This window comes from Humulus lupulus, chromosome 7 (assembly GCF_963169125.1).
Source record: "Humulus lupulus chromosome 7, drHumLupu1.1, whole genome shotgun sequence".
NCBI classification, from domain to species: domain Eukaryota; kingdom Viridiplantae; phylum Streptophyta; class Magnoliopsida; order Rosales; family Cannabaceae; genus Humulus; species Humulus lupulus.
In genome coordinates, this window is record NC_084799.1 from 82606397 (window position 1) to 82619888 (window position 13492).

General features: G+C 34.2%; 2 protein-coding genes across 2 annotated transcripts; both read left to right on the forward strand.

Annotated features, from left to right (window-relative positions):
• Positions 1–962: 962 nt before the first annotated feature.
• Positions 963–8658, forward strand: LOC133791924 (uncharacterized). Its single transcript, XM_062229831.1, has 9 exons — positions 963–978; positions 1404–1480; positions 1588–1665; positions 1769–1847; positions 2146–2226; positions 5107–7314; positions 7390–7654; positions 7745–8459; positions 8650–8658. The coding sequence occupies exons 1-9, from the start codon at positions 963–965 to the stop codon at positions 8656–8658; spliced, it is 3528 nt and encodes a 1175-aa protein (XP_062085815.1).
• LOC133791925 (uncharacterized) lies at positions 1336–10247 on the forward strand. The gene is made up of 8 exons (XM_062229833.1): positions 1336–1665; positions 4057–4145; positions 8760–8850; positions 8942–9186; positions 9266–9481; positions 9551–9643; positions 9718–9795; positions 9900–10247. The coding sequence occupies exons 3-8, from the start codon at positions 8760–8762 to the stop codon at positions 10245–10247; spliced, it is 1071 nt and encodes a 356-aa protein (XP_062085817.1). The 5' UTR covers positions 1336–1665; positions 4057–4145.
• The last annotated feature ends 3245 nt before the right edge of the window (positions 10248–13492 follow it).

Sequence of the window (13492 nt, forward strand, 5' to 3'; positions counted from 1 at the left end):
TTGAGGCATTTTTATGAAAAAAGTTGCCAAAAGTGATGTGGATGACAGAGAAAATAAAAAATTATATTTTGGGATGATTTGGACTTGTTAAGCCACCCTTGGCACTACAAGAATAACAGTATCTAGCGACGACACCTCTAGCGACGACATGAAAAAAATCGTCGCTAGAGGTTATTTCATACACGCGGCCCCTGTTCGCGCGAAAAGCAATTGATTTCCCTCCTTTATTGACTTTTCTCTCTCTCTCTCTCCCTTTATGTTCAGATTAAGCAAACCGACTCCCCAAACACAAACAGCTCCCTTCTCCTCTCAGACCCCAACCGAACCCCTGTCTCCCTCCTCTCAGACCCCAACCGAACCCCTCTCTCCCTCCTCTCAGACCCAACCTCCTCACTCTCTCTCCCTTTATTTTCAGACCCAAACCCAAACCGAAACCCCCAAACTCCTCTCTCTCTTCTCTCAGAACTCAAACCCCAAACCGTGAGAACCCCAATCGCACAAAAGCCCATCCTCCAAGCGCCGTCTGTGGCTCTTCCAAGCCGCCGGAGACGTACGGTTCCTCCAAGCTTCATCGGAGAATCTCCATCTACGGTACATACATATATATATATATAAATATTTAGTTATACGGTATATATATATATAAGTATTTAGTTTTTTATTATTAGTATTGTTCAGTTCATTTATATATATATATTCTTTTGTGACACCCTCTCTGTTTTGCATGTGTATGTCCTGTTTTGGACTTGTTTGGGTAAAGTGCATTTTTCAGTGCTTTTGATTCCTGTGGTAGAATCAAACTATCATATGTAAATGTTGACTAAAGATTTAGGATTACATTGGGATTTTTCATTTTCTTCTTTTATGGGACCCTGTACATATATACGGTGATTCTATTTGCCTTTGCTTGGCTTAGCTAGGCTCTGAGTGTGTAGAAATATAATGCTTTTGAATTGATACTGATGGAGTTGAGGAATGGTAGTAGAGTTTGTTATATGCAGAGTAAATATAGAAAGTTCTAAGTTCTTGGTCGTCCTTGCTCAGATTTACATGGTTAATTAAATCATTTAGTAAATTAATTTTGGTGGCACACTTTGCTGCTTGTAGTTTATTGTCATGTAGCTAAGTTTATAAGCTCTGAAATATTCTTGATTTTTAGGGGTGAATTTATATTGCTAACCCAATAGGTTTTCGCTTTTCACTATCATAAATGGAGTTATGAAATTATAAGAAGGTTCTTTCAAAGAATATGCAGTAATGTGCATATATGGAAATTGAGAATTTTAGTTTTTTAAGTAATTACTGTCTTATATTTTGATTTAAATTCTTCATTATCTCTTTGAAAAGGACAACTATTTTGTTTATGTTGTTATATATCTTATTGCACTTCTTGATGTTTGCAGGGCTTGTAGTCCCAGATGTTCCATTAGAAGAGACTGATAATTTAAGAAAGGAAGCTCTAAAAAAGAATATTGTACTGGTGTGTCTTATTGGCCTTCCGATTTTTCATTCATTTGGATAGATACATTGTTCTGTTTTTTTTTTTTTGAAATGAAATTAACCTACATCTTCTTGTGTGCTTCAAAGGTATTGCTAACCACACCCACTACTCCTAATGATCGAATGAAAGCCATTGTTCAAGCTGCTGAAGGATTTGTCTATCTGGTAAGGTTTTTCTTTGGTCGACTCATCAATCTTGCTTCCTCTTTAGTTTTTCTGATGCTTATAATAATGTATTAGTTTAAGTAAGCTTGACCGTTCATGCTAGAACTCTGTTCACTCATTTCTCTCTCTAGACGTGGGTTTTAGTTTTTCTGATGCTTATAATAATGTCTCAGTCATTTGCTGTAATTTGGCAACAATTCTTACTTGATGAGTTCTTTCTCTCCCTTTTCCTAGTTAGCTAACCATTTAAGGTGCCAATGAATAAAGGAAAAAGAATATAAAAAGAAGTACTTGCATTATTGTCATCTTTTAGTAGAGAGACATGGATATAATCTATTATCACTACTTGTACTGGTCGCAGTAGCAGAGCTAATTTTGTATACTCTTTAACTGAGTTTTCGAATGAGAATTTCCTGGTGCTAATTTAGTAGAATTCAGTTTCTTTACTATGGAGTTTGACTCTGTTATATTGGTTATTAGGGATTAGAGAGAGATATAGAGAGTTCTTGCCTAATGCTGCCATTTTTGCCTGTTTCAAGTTTCAACAAATTTACTTTCTCAGTTTGTCATTTCATTAAACAATATCACAATATTAAGTTCCCAATTCCTTTAAAGATTTATATATACTTATACATATATATATATATGAAAACTTGGTAGTTTATCTAGATTATAAGTTCCTGCAATGACAACTAACACAGTACAATATCAGAAATACACACTCCTAGACGCTAGTTAAAGCAATTTGTCAAACAGTTAGTAAACACAAACTAAGTAAGAAATCAAAGAGCAATACAGAGCCAGAGGAACATAAAATATGGAAGAAGTTAAATAAATATATGTGTAGTACATCAATCTAAAAAGAAGTACTTGCATTATTATGACAAAATTTGTGTGAAGAAAAACATGTAAGCGACTCTATTGTGGTGAGGCGAGGCAAACTATGAACTCGAACTTGATATCTTCACATGCATTTTCGAAATGATTTCTTTGGATCGTAATTGTGTTTTATATGTTTAGTTGCTACTGTTTGACATTTTAAAATATTTGGTTGTAGTATTACAGGAAACAAAACTACCCATCTATTACTTGGTATATATATATTGCTTGGTATAATAAATCACTACTGCATTAATCTTCTTTTTATTAATTTGTACTATGTTGACTAACCACTTTTAATAAGCTACAATATTGAAATTTCTTGCTTGATTAATTAATGTTGAATGAGTTGATTAGTTTTGGGTCAACCAGCTTATTTTATTATCTTGACAGTCATAGAATAATAATTAGCAAAACCATTTGCCTTCAAACGACAAGCATTCACCATTGGATTGGATTGGTATTTTTCTTTTGAAGCTGAATTAATTGATACTGCTGAGTTTGATGCTTTGAGGAATTGAAAGAATTGAAACTGTTTTTGAGTAAATTATGAGTTTACTTATATTTCAAAACTTCCATATGTGTTTTTAGTCATTTAAGAAAACGAAAGTAACCGTTGGGAGAGGATTAAAGAGAGAAATGAGTGAGTGTTGAAGAAGAAGAAGAAGAAGAGTGTGTGAGAGCTTAAATGGTATATGGAACGGTTAGTTGGGATGTTGCTGTTATACAACAGAGAAAAGCACAAACTAAAAAAGGCAATGCTTTGTAAAATCTTTAGAAACTGAAAAATAAATAAATAAAAAGAACGAGAGAAAATATCTTCGTGGCTAAACCGTGTCTGTGTTGTGTTCTGTCTTATTTTTTTTTTCTTTTTAAAACAAATGAAATTTTCTCAGCTTTGTAATAACCACTTTTTTAGCTGAACGTGGTGGGGTTGGTTTGTGTTTTTGTTATTTTTTAAAGAAATAATTTTTAATTATGTTATTTTGTTTTATGCTTAAGAATGCAAAAAAAAGATAGAAACCAGAATGTGTGGCAGAGCAAGGGCAACGTATAGAGGTGATCAAAGGGGAAATGGTAGAGAATTTTTGTGAAAAAAATATATTTTAAAAAAAATTATAAATATATATATATTTGCACATGTGTGAGTTAAGAAAGACTATATTGCATTAAATGATAGTTAGTTTGTTATTTTACCTCTAATTAATGAATTGTATGTCATTGTCTCTATTGAGAGATGGGGTTCACTTCAGAAAAAAAAAAAGTGGAAAAATGCATGCATGCATGAATGAATGATTCAAGCCATTCTTTACTTTCTTGAAGAAATTATTTGTGAAGAAGGTTATACTTATATATACACATATGCTGAAGCAAATTTCAATATCTTGGGTTTAATTAATTTGAACTAACGAAATGTAACAACACCAAACCACATAATAAATCACTACTGCATTACTCATCTTTTTATTAATTTGTACTCTGTTGACTAACCATTGCATTTTTAATTTTCAGGATTAATTGTTGATTGCAATTTGAGCAAGAGCTTGGTTTTGCAGGATTTTCTATAACGAAAGACTTTGGATTTTGATTGATTTATTGAGGTATTTACTCTTCAAATGTGTTTATTCTCTGTATTTAGGCTTGTTTATTTTGGTTTTTTTTTTTTCATTATGTGTTATAAGTTTAAGAGAATACATGTTTCAATTGAATTTTTGTAAAACTTTAATGTATGTAGAAAAATATATGTTGTTCTAATAGAACCCAATATAGAGTTAAGTGGAGGTTAATCTAATTCCATGCAATTAATACAATATGTTTAAGCTATAGCTACCTATAACTAGATTGATATTTACACATATTTAATCCTATTTAAAATAATATATTTGTTTTTTATCAATAAAAAGAAGTCTTACTATTTTTACAAGTTTTGAGTTTTTCAGAATAATATGTATATTTGTTGTTCTTTGTGATGTTATTTTTCTTTAATTACTTCCCATCCTTTTGTAATAGTCTATCCATTTTCTTGATGCAATTATTTTTCCTCAAGAAATATGGAGTCAGGTTTACCCAAGAAAAAATATGATATATTTCTAATTAAGATGTATGGTACATGTGTGTGTTTTTTTAGGGAAATTTATGTATATATGTACCATACATCAACTCTGAGCAAGCAATTTGCGTTCATTAAAAAAAATAAAAAGAAAAAAGTAGTAAAGAGTGAATCAATAAAATTATACAACAAATAATAATCATAAATGGTCAATATGCATAAACTTATAAATTTTTTACTAAATTTAATAACCAATAAAGGTAATAATTAATAAAATAAGTATAATAAAACAAATAATTAAATCAAATAAAAGTAATTACTAAATTATATATAAAATTGAAATTAAATTGATTATTAATTACTCACTTAATTTATTAATTAATAAACTTTAATCTAATAAGTTATTGCTGATTTATTTGTAAAACATGATAATTCATTGAAAAAATAATAATTCAAATAATAATTTCTTACACTGTGCAGTGTAATAATTAATAATTTCTTACACTGTGCAGTGTCCTATAGAATGTCGATCGACAAGACTTGGATTAATAATTCAAATAAATTTTCTGATGAGTATGTTGCTGGAGCGTTTGCATTTGTTGAGAGAGCTCAACAATTTGTGGATACAAGGGGACTAGTGAAGTGTCCTTGTAACAAGTGTCTTAATATCGAATTGCAAACGATTGGTGTGTTAGAAAGTCATCTTTTTGAGAATGGTTTTCTACGAAGTTATACAAATTGGTACTGGCATGGAGAGGAGGAAATAATACCGACCAATAGAGTGGTCCACCAATGTCACGAGGACGAGATGATGGATGTTCTTAATGATATAGCACAACCTAACAATTGTGAAGATGATGAGAACGAGGTTGATGATGAGATACCACCAGCATCAGAATGCAGAGGTACTAGCCAATACTATAATGACTTATTTGCCAAGATGGAGTCTCCGTTATTCCCAGGGTGTGACAAATACACATCTTTGAATTTCGTAGCTAAGTTGATGCATTTCAAAGTGTTGGGGAAAATTCCTAACAAAATTTTTGATGGAATCTTGGAGTTGTTGGAAGATGCATTCCCATCTCCAAATAAGATACCAAAGTCACATTATGCGGCGAAGAGGTTGATGAGGAAATTGGGTTTGGGTTACGAGTCAATCCATGTTTGTAAGAATGATTGTGCATTGTTTTGGAAGGAAAATGCAGGAAAACACACGTGCCCAATTTGTGGGGAGGATCGTTGGGTGGATAAAAATACCAAGGGGAAGAAAGTGGCCCAAAAAGTTATGCGTTATTTTCCATTGACCCCTCGGTTGATGCGAAAATACGCGTCAAGACACATTTCTCAACATATGAGATGGCATCATGAAGGGCGTGTTAAAGAAGATGGTATCATGCGACATCCTGCAGATGGGAAAGCATGGAAGGATTTTGACCGGAGCAATCCAACGTTTGCAATGGAACCGAGGAATGTGCGTCTTGGATTGGCTGCTGATGGATTCAATCCTTTTGGAAATATGAGTTTGTCTTATAGCATGTGGCCGGTTGTGTTAACGACTTACAACTTGCCACCGTGGTTATGCATGAAAGAGACTAACTTTATGTTGACTTTATTAATTCCTGGTCCACATTCACCTGGAAAAGATTTTGATGTTTTCTTAAGGCCATTGGTTGATGAGCTGAAGGAATTATGGGTGAACGGTGTTCAGACTCGAGATGTTGTTGATGGTAGTTTTTTTAAGCTTCGAGCAGCTTTATTGTGGACTATAAATGATTTTCCAGCGAGGAGTAGTCTTTCTGGATGGAGTGGTCAAGGTTACACTGCTTGTCCTACTTGCAATGTATCAACACCATCAGTTCGTTTGCAAAATAAGGTTGCATTTTACGGTCACAGACATTTTTTACCAATGGGACACCAAATTAGAAAAAAGAAGAAGTTATATGGTTCAGTTGAGAAAAGACCACCTCCAGAGGAATTTAGCACTGAAGCTATTTTCACACAAATGAATTTTATGCCTGAATCTCTTCCTGGTAAGCATGTTAGCTACGGTGGACAAAAAAGGAAACGCACAAAAGAGCAAGTTGGTTGGCGTAAAAAAAGCATTTTCTTTGAGCTCCCATATTGGGCCAATATGAAGTTGCGACACAACCTAGACGTCATGCATGTTGAGAAAAATGTATGCGACAGCTTAGTTGGCACAATAGTCGGGTTGGAAAATAAGACCAAAGATACAATTAGCGCTAGAGTAGATTTGGAGAAGATGAAGATAAGGCCAGAATTGCATCTGAGAATGGTAAATGGTCGAATGGAAAAGCCGGCAGCGAAATACACATTTATTCCTGAAAATCGGCATAAGTTTTGTCGATTTTTGAAATCAGTCAAATTTCCTGATGGGTTTGCATCTAATCTAAAGAAGAATGTGATTGAAAATGACACTAAGATTACTGGGTTGAAATCCCACGATTGTCATGTCATATTGCAACGTCTTTTGCCAATTGGTGTTCATTCATTCCTAGAAAAACCTATTGCCAAGACCATTATTGACTTATGCACTTTCTTCAAGATTATTTGTGCTAGAACTCTGGTTGTTTCTGATTTGGAGAAAGTGAAAACATCAATTGTTGAAATTCTTTGTGGACTAGAAATCATTTTTCCGCCAGCATTTTTTGATGTTATGGTTCACCTAATGATACATTTGCCTCAAGAAGCAATAGATGGAGGTCCAGTACACATGAGGTGGATGTATCCCTTTGAGAGATACATGAAAAAATTGAAACATTATGTGCGTAATAAAGCTCGTCCTGAGGGTTCCATAGCTGAGGGTTATGTCGTCGATGAAGCATTGACATTCTGTTCTATGTACTTCAAAGGGGTGGAAACAAGGTTTAATCGTCCAGATAGAAATGTGGATGCAATTCCATCACCAAAGAAGTTGTCTGTGTTTCAATCTCAAGGTCGTCCGATCGGTAAGAAGACATTAACAACTTTGGACGATGAACTTAAAAAAACTGCTGAGTGGTACATTCTCAACAATTGCGTTGAGATTCTCCCATATATTCAGTAAGTACTTTGATCACACTAACAATATATTTATCTACTCTTCCATTTATCTTTCAAATTTTTTAAGTCTTTCATATTTTATATGTGTAGAGAGCACAAGCAGATCCTTTTATCTAGTGGTCCTGAAAACCTAGATCAATTACAGAAAAAGGAGTTCCCCATGTGGTTTTACAATAAGCTTTACAATCTTCGACAAGCGGGATCTGCAGAAGCTTCTGAAGAGTTATTCTCCTTAGCAAGCGGCTCCTCTAATCTTGTTTCTTCATACACTGGGTGTATTGTCAATGGAGTTCGATTTTTGTGCTATGATAGAGATAAAAATTTGAAAACTCAAAACAGTGGTATCTTAGTACCCGGAGTAGACAACAAAAGTTTCTACGGGCAATTAGAAGAGGTTATAGTGATGTCATACCTTGCTGGTTGTTCTGTTGTATTATTCAAGTGTAAATGGTTTGATACAGATCCTACCAAGAGTAGGATGAAGAATGAAAATAATATAACCAGAATATTTACCAAGTTCGAGTGGTACAAAGATGACAAATTTATCTTGGCAACTCAGGCAAAACAAATTTTCTATCTTGATGATTTGAAAAATGACCGAGATTGGAAAATTGTTGAAGAAGTTCATCATAGAAATGTGTGGGACACCCCAGCAGCTGATGAACAGTTGGATCCCATTGAAATAGATGTTATGCATGACACAATATCATCTGATTTCCAATTGTTTGTCGATCTTGGTCCGTTGCCAGAAATCAATTTTTGCCGTAGAGATCAACCGCCATCTATTGTCAATGTAGATACTCCTGTTGATCAAGAGGAAGATGAAGAGGAAGAGGAAGAGGAAATGGTTGATGAAGAGGAAGAGGAGATGGTCGATGAAGAGGAAGAGGAAGAGGAAGAGATGGACTTAGAAGAAGATAATGTAGAAGAAAATGAGAATGATAGTGATAATGAATATTATAGTGATGATTAAGTTGTAATTTTTACATTCAAAGATTGAATGATAATATTATTTATGGATAACCATATTATTTATGTTTATCTTTATTTGTCAACATTTTATTATATGCACACATATATATATCATTATATTTAAATTTATTAGATGTCTTCTGCGGTAATGCGACATCACGGAGGTGATGGCGGGGCAGATCCTCCTCGAGATCCAACACATATAGAGGCTGACTGTGAGAGAGGTAATTCATGCACTATCTACTGTATTTATTCATAAATTAACCTTATAACTATAAATGTATAATTTAATATTATGCAATTGTAAAATAATAGTGCCTGCAATAAAAAGGCGTGGCATCAACAAAGGGATATCAACCCGAGAGGCTAGGGCTGCCTTAGGTAGACCATTACCCCTTGAGTGGGATGTTCGAGGAAAGACGTACAAGGAAATTGGTGAATATTCTCACCATTTGTCTCGGGAGATCGGCCTTCTCATTCGACAATATGTCGATCCCGACTATGATCGATGGGATAAAGTACCAAAGGAAGTTAGAGATCGAATATTTCCTCGTCTACAGGTAATTTATTTCTTATCTTTTGTATTTTGTTGAATTTAATGTTAAATTTGACTAATTAACTTAATTTATTTTAATTTAGGATGATTTATTCGATATTGGTCTCACTCGGTATGGGGCAGAACATCGAAGTGGCATTCTTCTCGGCATTCAACGATCTTGCGCTGATCGTTACTCAGAATGGAAGAATGATATATCTACTCACATAAAGAAGCATGGTCGGAGACATGCTCCTGATGGTTTGGTAGAAGAAAAATGGAAGAAAGCGCTTGATTATTTTGATCGACCTGAAGTGAAGGTAAAATTTCTTTTTAATTTAGTTTTGTTAATATAACATATATATAATTAACACAATGTCATTTTGTAGAGGCGCTCTGAGATTAATGCTGCGAATCGAGCAAAACAAAAACAAAATAGCTTCCAAGGATCGCAGTCTACGCCAGCACTTCGTTATAAGAAGGTATTTTTTCTTATTAAATTTTTTAAAAAATTCATATATTTTTATTAAATTTGTAAATAATTTTTGTATATTAGCGCAATATGCAAACTGGCCATCTCTCAGGCGTTCCAGAAACTTGGATGGATACTAAATATAAAGAAGGGAGAGGTTGGGTCAGTCAAGTAGCACATGATAATTATGTAAGTAATTGTATATTTTTTATATTTTTCTTACTTTGTAAATTTGCAATAGTTGTATTAAAAATTCAATAATACAGGAAAAGTTGCTGGAGGTACGTCAAACTCAGCAGACCCAATCTTCTACGACCACCTCTAATGCGAGTATTGCCACAACTGAGGTGGACGACATTGCCCTTGTTGAGACAGTCTTTGGACGCCGTCGGGGCCATCAGACAGGACTTGGTCGTCGGATTCGCTCGAGCGCGGAACGTGAAGTGACTGACACACTTCAACCACCGTCACCGCCCCCTACTGCCCAAGAGATGCGGGATGTGGTCGAACGTCTCCGAATCGTTGAGGAGTACATGGCTAGACTTGGTGGAGCCTCAGGTTCTGGATCTTCTCAGCCAGGTGATGGTCAGGATCCGACACCTCCTACTCAATAGGATGCTGGAGAACATTATTTATGACTTTATACTTTATGTAATTTGACTTTAGGAAAATATTATATGTCACATTCTACTTTATTTAGACTTACCTTGTTTTATTGGAACATTATATTTATAAAATTTTATGATTATTAAATTTTATTAGATTTATTTATGTTTCAATTAAAAAAATCAAATACAATATATAATAAATATAAAAAAAAAAAGCAAATTAAAAAATTTTATTAGATTTATTTATGTTTCAATAAAAAAAAACAAATAAAATATATAATAATTATAGAAAAAAGCAAATTAAAAAAAAAATAATAATATCTCTAGCGACAACATATGAGACCTCTAGCGACGACATAGGGAAGAAGTCGTCGCTAGAAAAAAAGCAAATACGGAAATATGAGGTCATCCAGCGACGAATTTATCGGGCTCTAGCGACGACTAATGTTGTCGCTATAACCTATAGCGACGACAATTATAAGATCGTCGCTAATAAAAACCAATTAGCGACGGGGTTATAGCGACAACAACTAGCGACTACATGGTCGTCGCTAGAGCCTCCAGCGACGATAAATTCCCTTATAGCGACGAAAAATGTCGTCGCTAATACCCCTTTTTCCTGTAGTGTGGGGTAGCCACTATTGAAGTGCTCTTAGAGAAGCTAAAAATTAAAGCAAAACTATCACAGCCAACAAGAATGCCTTGCCAACCAATGTCTTATTATTTTCACTTATTTCAACCAATTAACATAAAGTAATTAATAGAAAAAGACAAACTATTAACGCATGTAGCTACCTAGTTTTTGTTTTTTTTGTGAGGACGTAATACTTATAATCAAATTCCTCATAATAATTAAAAAACTTGAAGAGCATAACTAAAGCATAGAATATATATATATATATATCTATAATACTTATAATATTATTAATGCAAATTCGTAACGAAACTTCCAACACAATAATTAATTGGGACTTTTACGTCATAATAAATCTTTATTACATTATGTAAAAAAAATGATATAACTCTTTTATGTAAGAATTCCATAATTTTTTTTTTAAAGAAAGCCTAATGATATGGCCAACTCACCCAATATTAAAAGGGTTTCTCTTCATAAATATGAGAATTTTACACATCCTTTAAATAAATATCGAAAAAATAACTATATAAAAAATATATGGTAATCAAGAAAAAAAACATATATACCCAATACTACAAACAAACAAATAAAATCAGTCATAAACCTAGAAAATAAAATCAATGTACAGCTTTATGTCAAACAAACAAATAGTAATTCAAATCCGACTTTGCTCCAACACACAGAAAAGTTATAAACTTTATTACAAACAAATTATCCAAATATTCATACCAACAATAGATAATTAATAATCCATAAAAAGAAAAATAGAAAAACACAACCCACGGCCACGACATACCCACGACCACACAAGACCCACGAACCCCATAGACATAAAAAGCCTCACCCACGACCACCCTCAAGACCCATGAACCCATGGCCACCTAGCTTCGTCCCCGGTCAACCCTTGCACTACTAAGTGAGAGAGTTGGGTAATGCACTTTGCATTGCCAAAAAAAAAAAATGCGAAGTGTTTCAAAAGCCCCACCAGGCGATTATTAGGGTTGTACAGTTACGTAAATTGCTCTAAATGATGTGTTATAAATGCTCTAATTCTATTGGTTAGACTAATGACGACGCCTACACTATACATATGAGTTATTAGAGTTGTAAAGCCTTGATCAAACTTTCCAACTCTCTCTCTCTCTAGCTCTCAAAGACCAAAGTTTTCTCCAAGAAACTCATCAAGTTTTGCTTGACTTGCAAGAGTTTTAAGGCTAGTTAAATCCCAAATATTATCACTACAACAAAAATGGGTTTTAGGGGCGACGCATGTCGCCCCTAATAACCCTAAAAGTTGTCCTTGATATGTATTAGGAGCGACATGTCACCCCTGATGCGTCGTCCCTAATCAAATGCGCCTAAAAGGGTACATTAGGGACGACTCGATGGGTCGCCCTAAAACTTGGAATGTCGCCTAAAAAATTTGAAAATTTTCCATCATTTTTGTCGATATGTCACCCCCGATACGCCAATAGTCGCCCCTATTGATTATTAGGGGCGACATGTTGCCCCTAATACCATGATATGTCGCCCCAAATGTTTACACGTGGCATCTATATTAGTCGATGTGTCGCCCCTGATATGTCACTAGTCGGCCCTGATACTTGATTATCAGGGGCGACACTGTCGCCCCTAATACTATTTTATTTATAAAATATAATAAAATTAAATAATTAAATAAAATTTTAATTAATTATTAATCTAAATTATTAATTAAAATTTAAATAATTGAAAACAAATATATTAAAAATAAAAATATTATATTAAATATTCAAATTAGTTTATTAAAATAACAATTATCCCTATTCATAATACATTAAGATAACAAATATTCATATTGTTCATATAATTTAACAATAATTAATAATAAAATAAACCTAGTCTCCTAAATCAGCTGCCTCGTCCTCCCTATTATCTTCTTGTTGCAGTTGTTGTTGCTGCAGTGGCTGAGGTTGTGATTGCTGCGTTGGTGGCATCGGCCAAGGATATTGGGGAGGTAATGTGGACGATCCAGCTCCATACATGTAGGGATACGGCGGCTGAGACGACGGTGGAATCGACCACGGATAAGGTGTTGCTCCGTACATATATGGAGGTACCATATGTTGAGACGGCGCTGCCCCATACATGGAAGGATGGGTTGGAGCTGGAGGTTGAGAAGACGAAGCTTCAGAAATATTGTGACTATCAGGCATAGGCGGCATCTGAACGTTTGGTGGACAAGATGAAGGTACAAAAAATTGAGATAAGAAATTAACTTGGTCAGTCAATTTTTGTAGATTATTCTCTAATTTTTCTATATATTCTCTTGAATGATGAGGAAGAGCTTGAGACTCATTGAAGTGAGAGTGTTGGGTAGATGATGACCCCGACCCCTTCAATTTGCGGCCCACTCCTCGCTCATGTCCACGCCTTTGGCCTAATACTTTTTGTAGTACCTCCACCTGATCAACTGTTGTCGAACCATCATTATTGGAAGCATCAATGGATGTTTGCTGGGTTTGTAACTCAAAATCAGCCTTCAGTTTTTCCTGTTTTCGGAAAATGTTATACACTAACATTAAATATAACTCTATTAATATTAAAAAATATAATTCAAACTTACATAATCTTG

Coding starts and splice junctions, on each gene's coding strand:
- LOC133791924 (XM_062229831.1), top strand. Junction 1,666..1,768: donor CTGAAGGATTTGTCTATCTG/GTAAGGTTTTTC, acceptor CGTTCATGCTAG/AACTCTGTTCACTCATTTCT. Junction 7,655..7,744: donor GAGATTCTCCCATATATTCA/GTAAGTACTTTG, acceptor TTATATGTGTAG/AGAGCACAAGCAGATCCTTT.
- LOC133791925 (XM_062229833.1), top strand. CDS start 8,760: ATGTCTTCTGCGGTAATGCGACATCACGGAGGTGATGGCGGGGCAGAT. Junction 9,187..9,265: donor GAATATTTCCTCGTCTACAG/GTAATTTATTTC, acceptor ATTTTAATTTAG/GATGATTTATTCGATATTGG. Junction 9,482..9,550: donor TTGATCGACCTGAAGTGAAG/GTAAAATTTCTT, acceptor GTCATTTTGTAG/AGGCGCTCTGAGATTAATGC.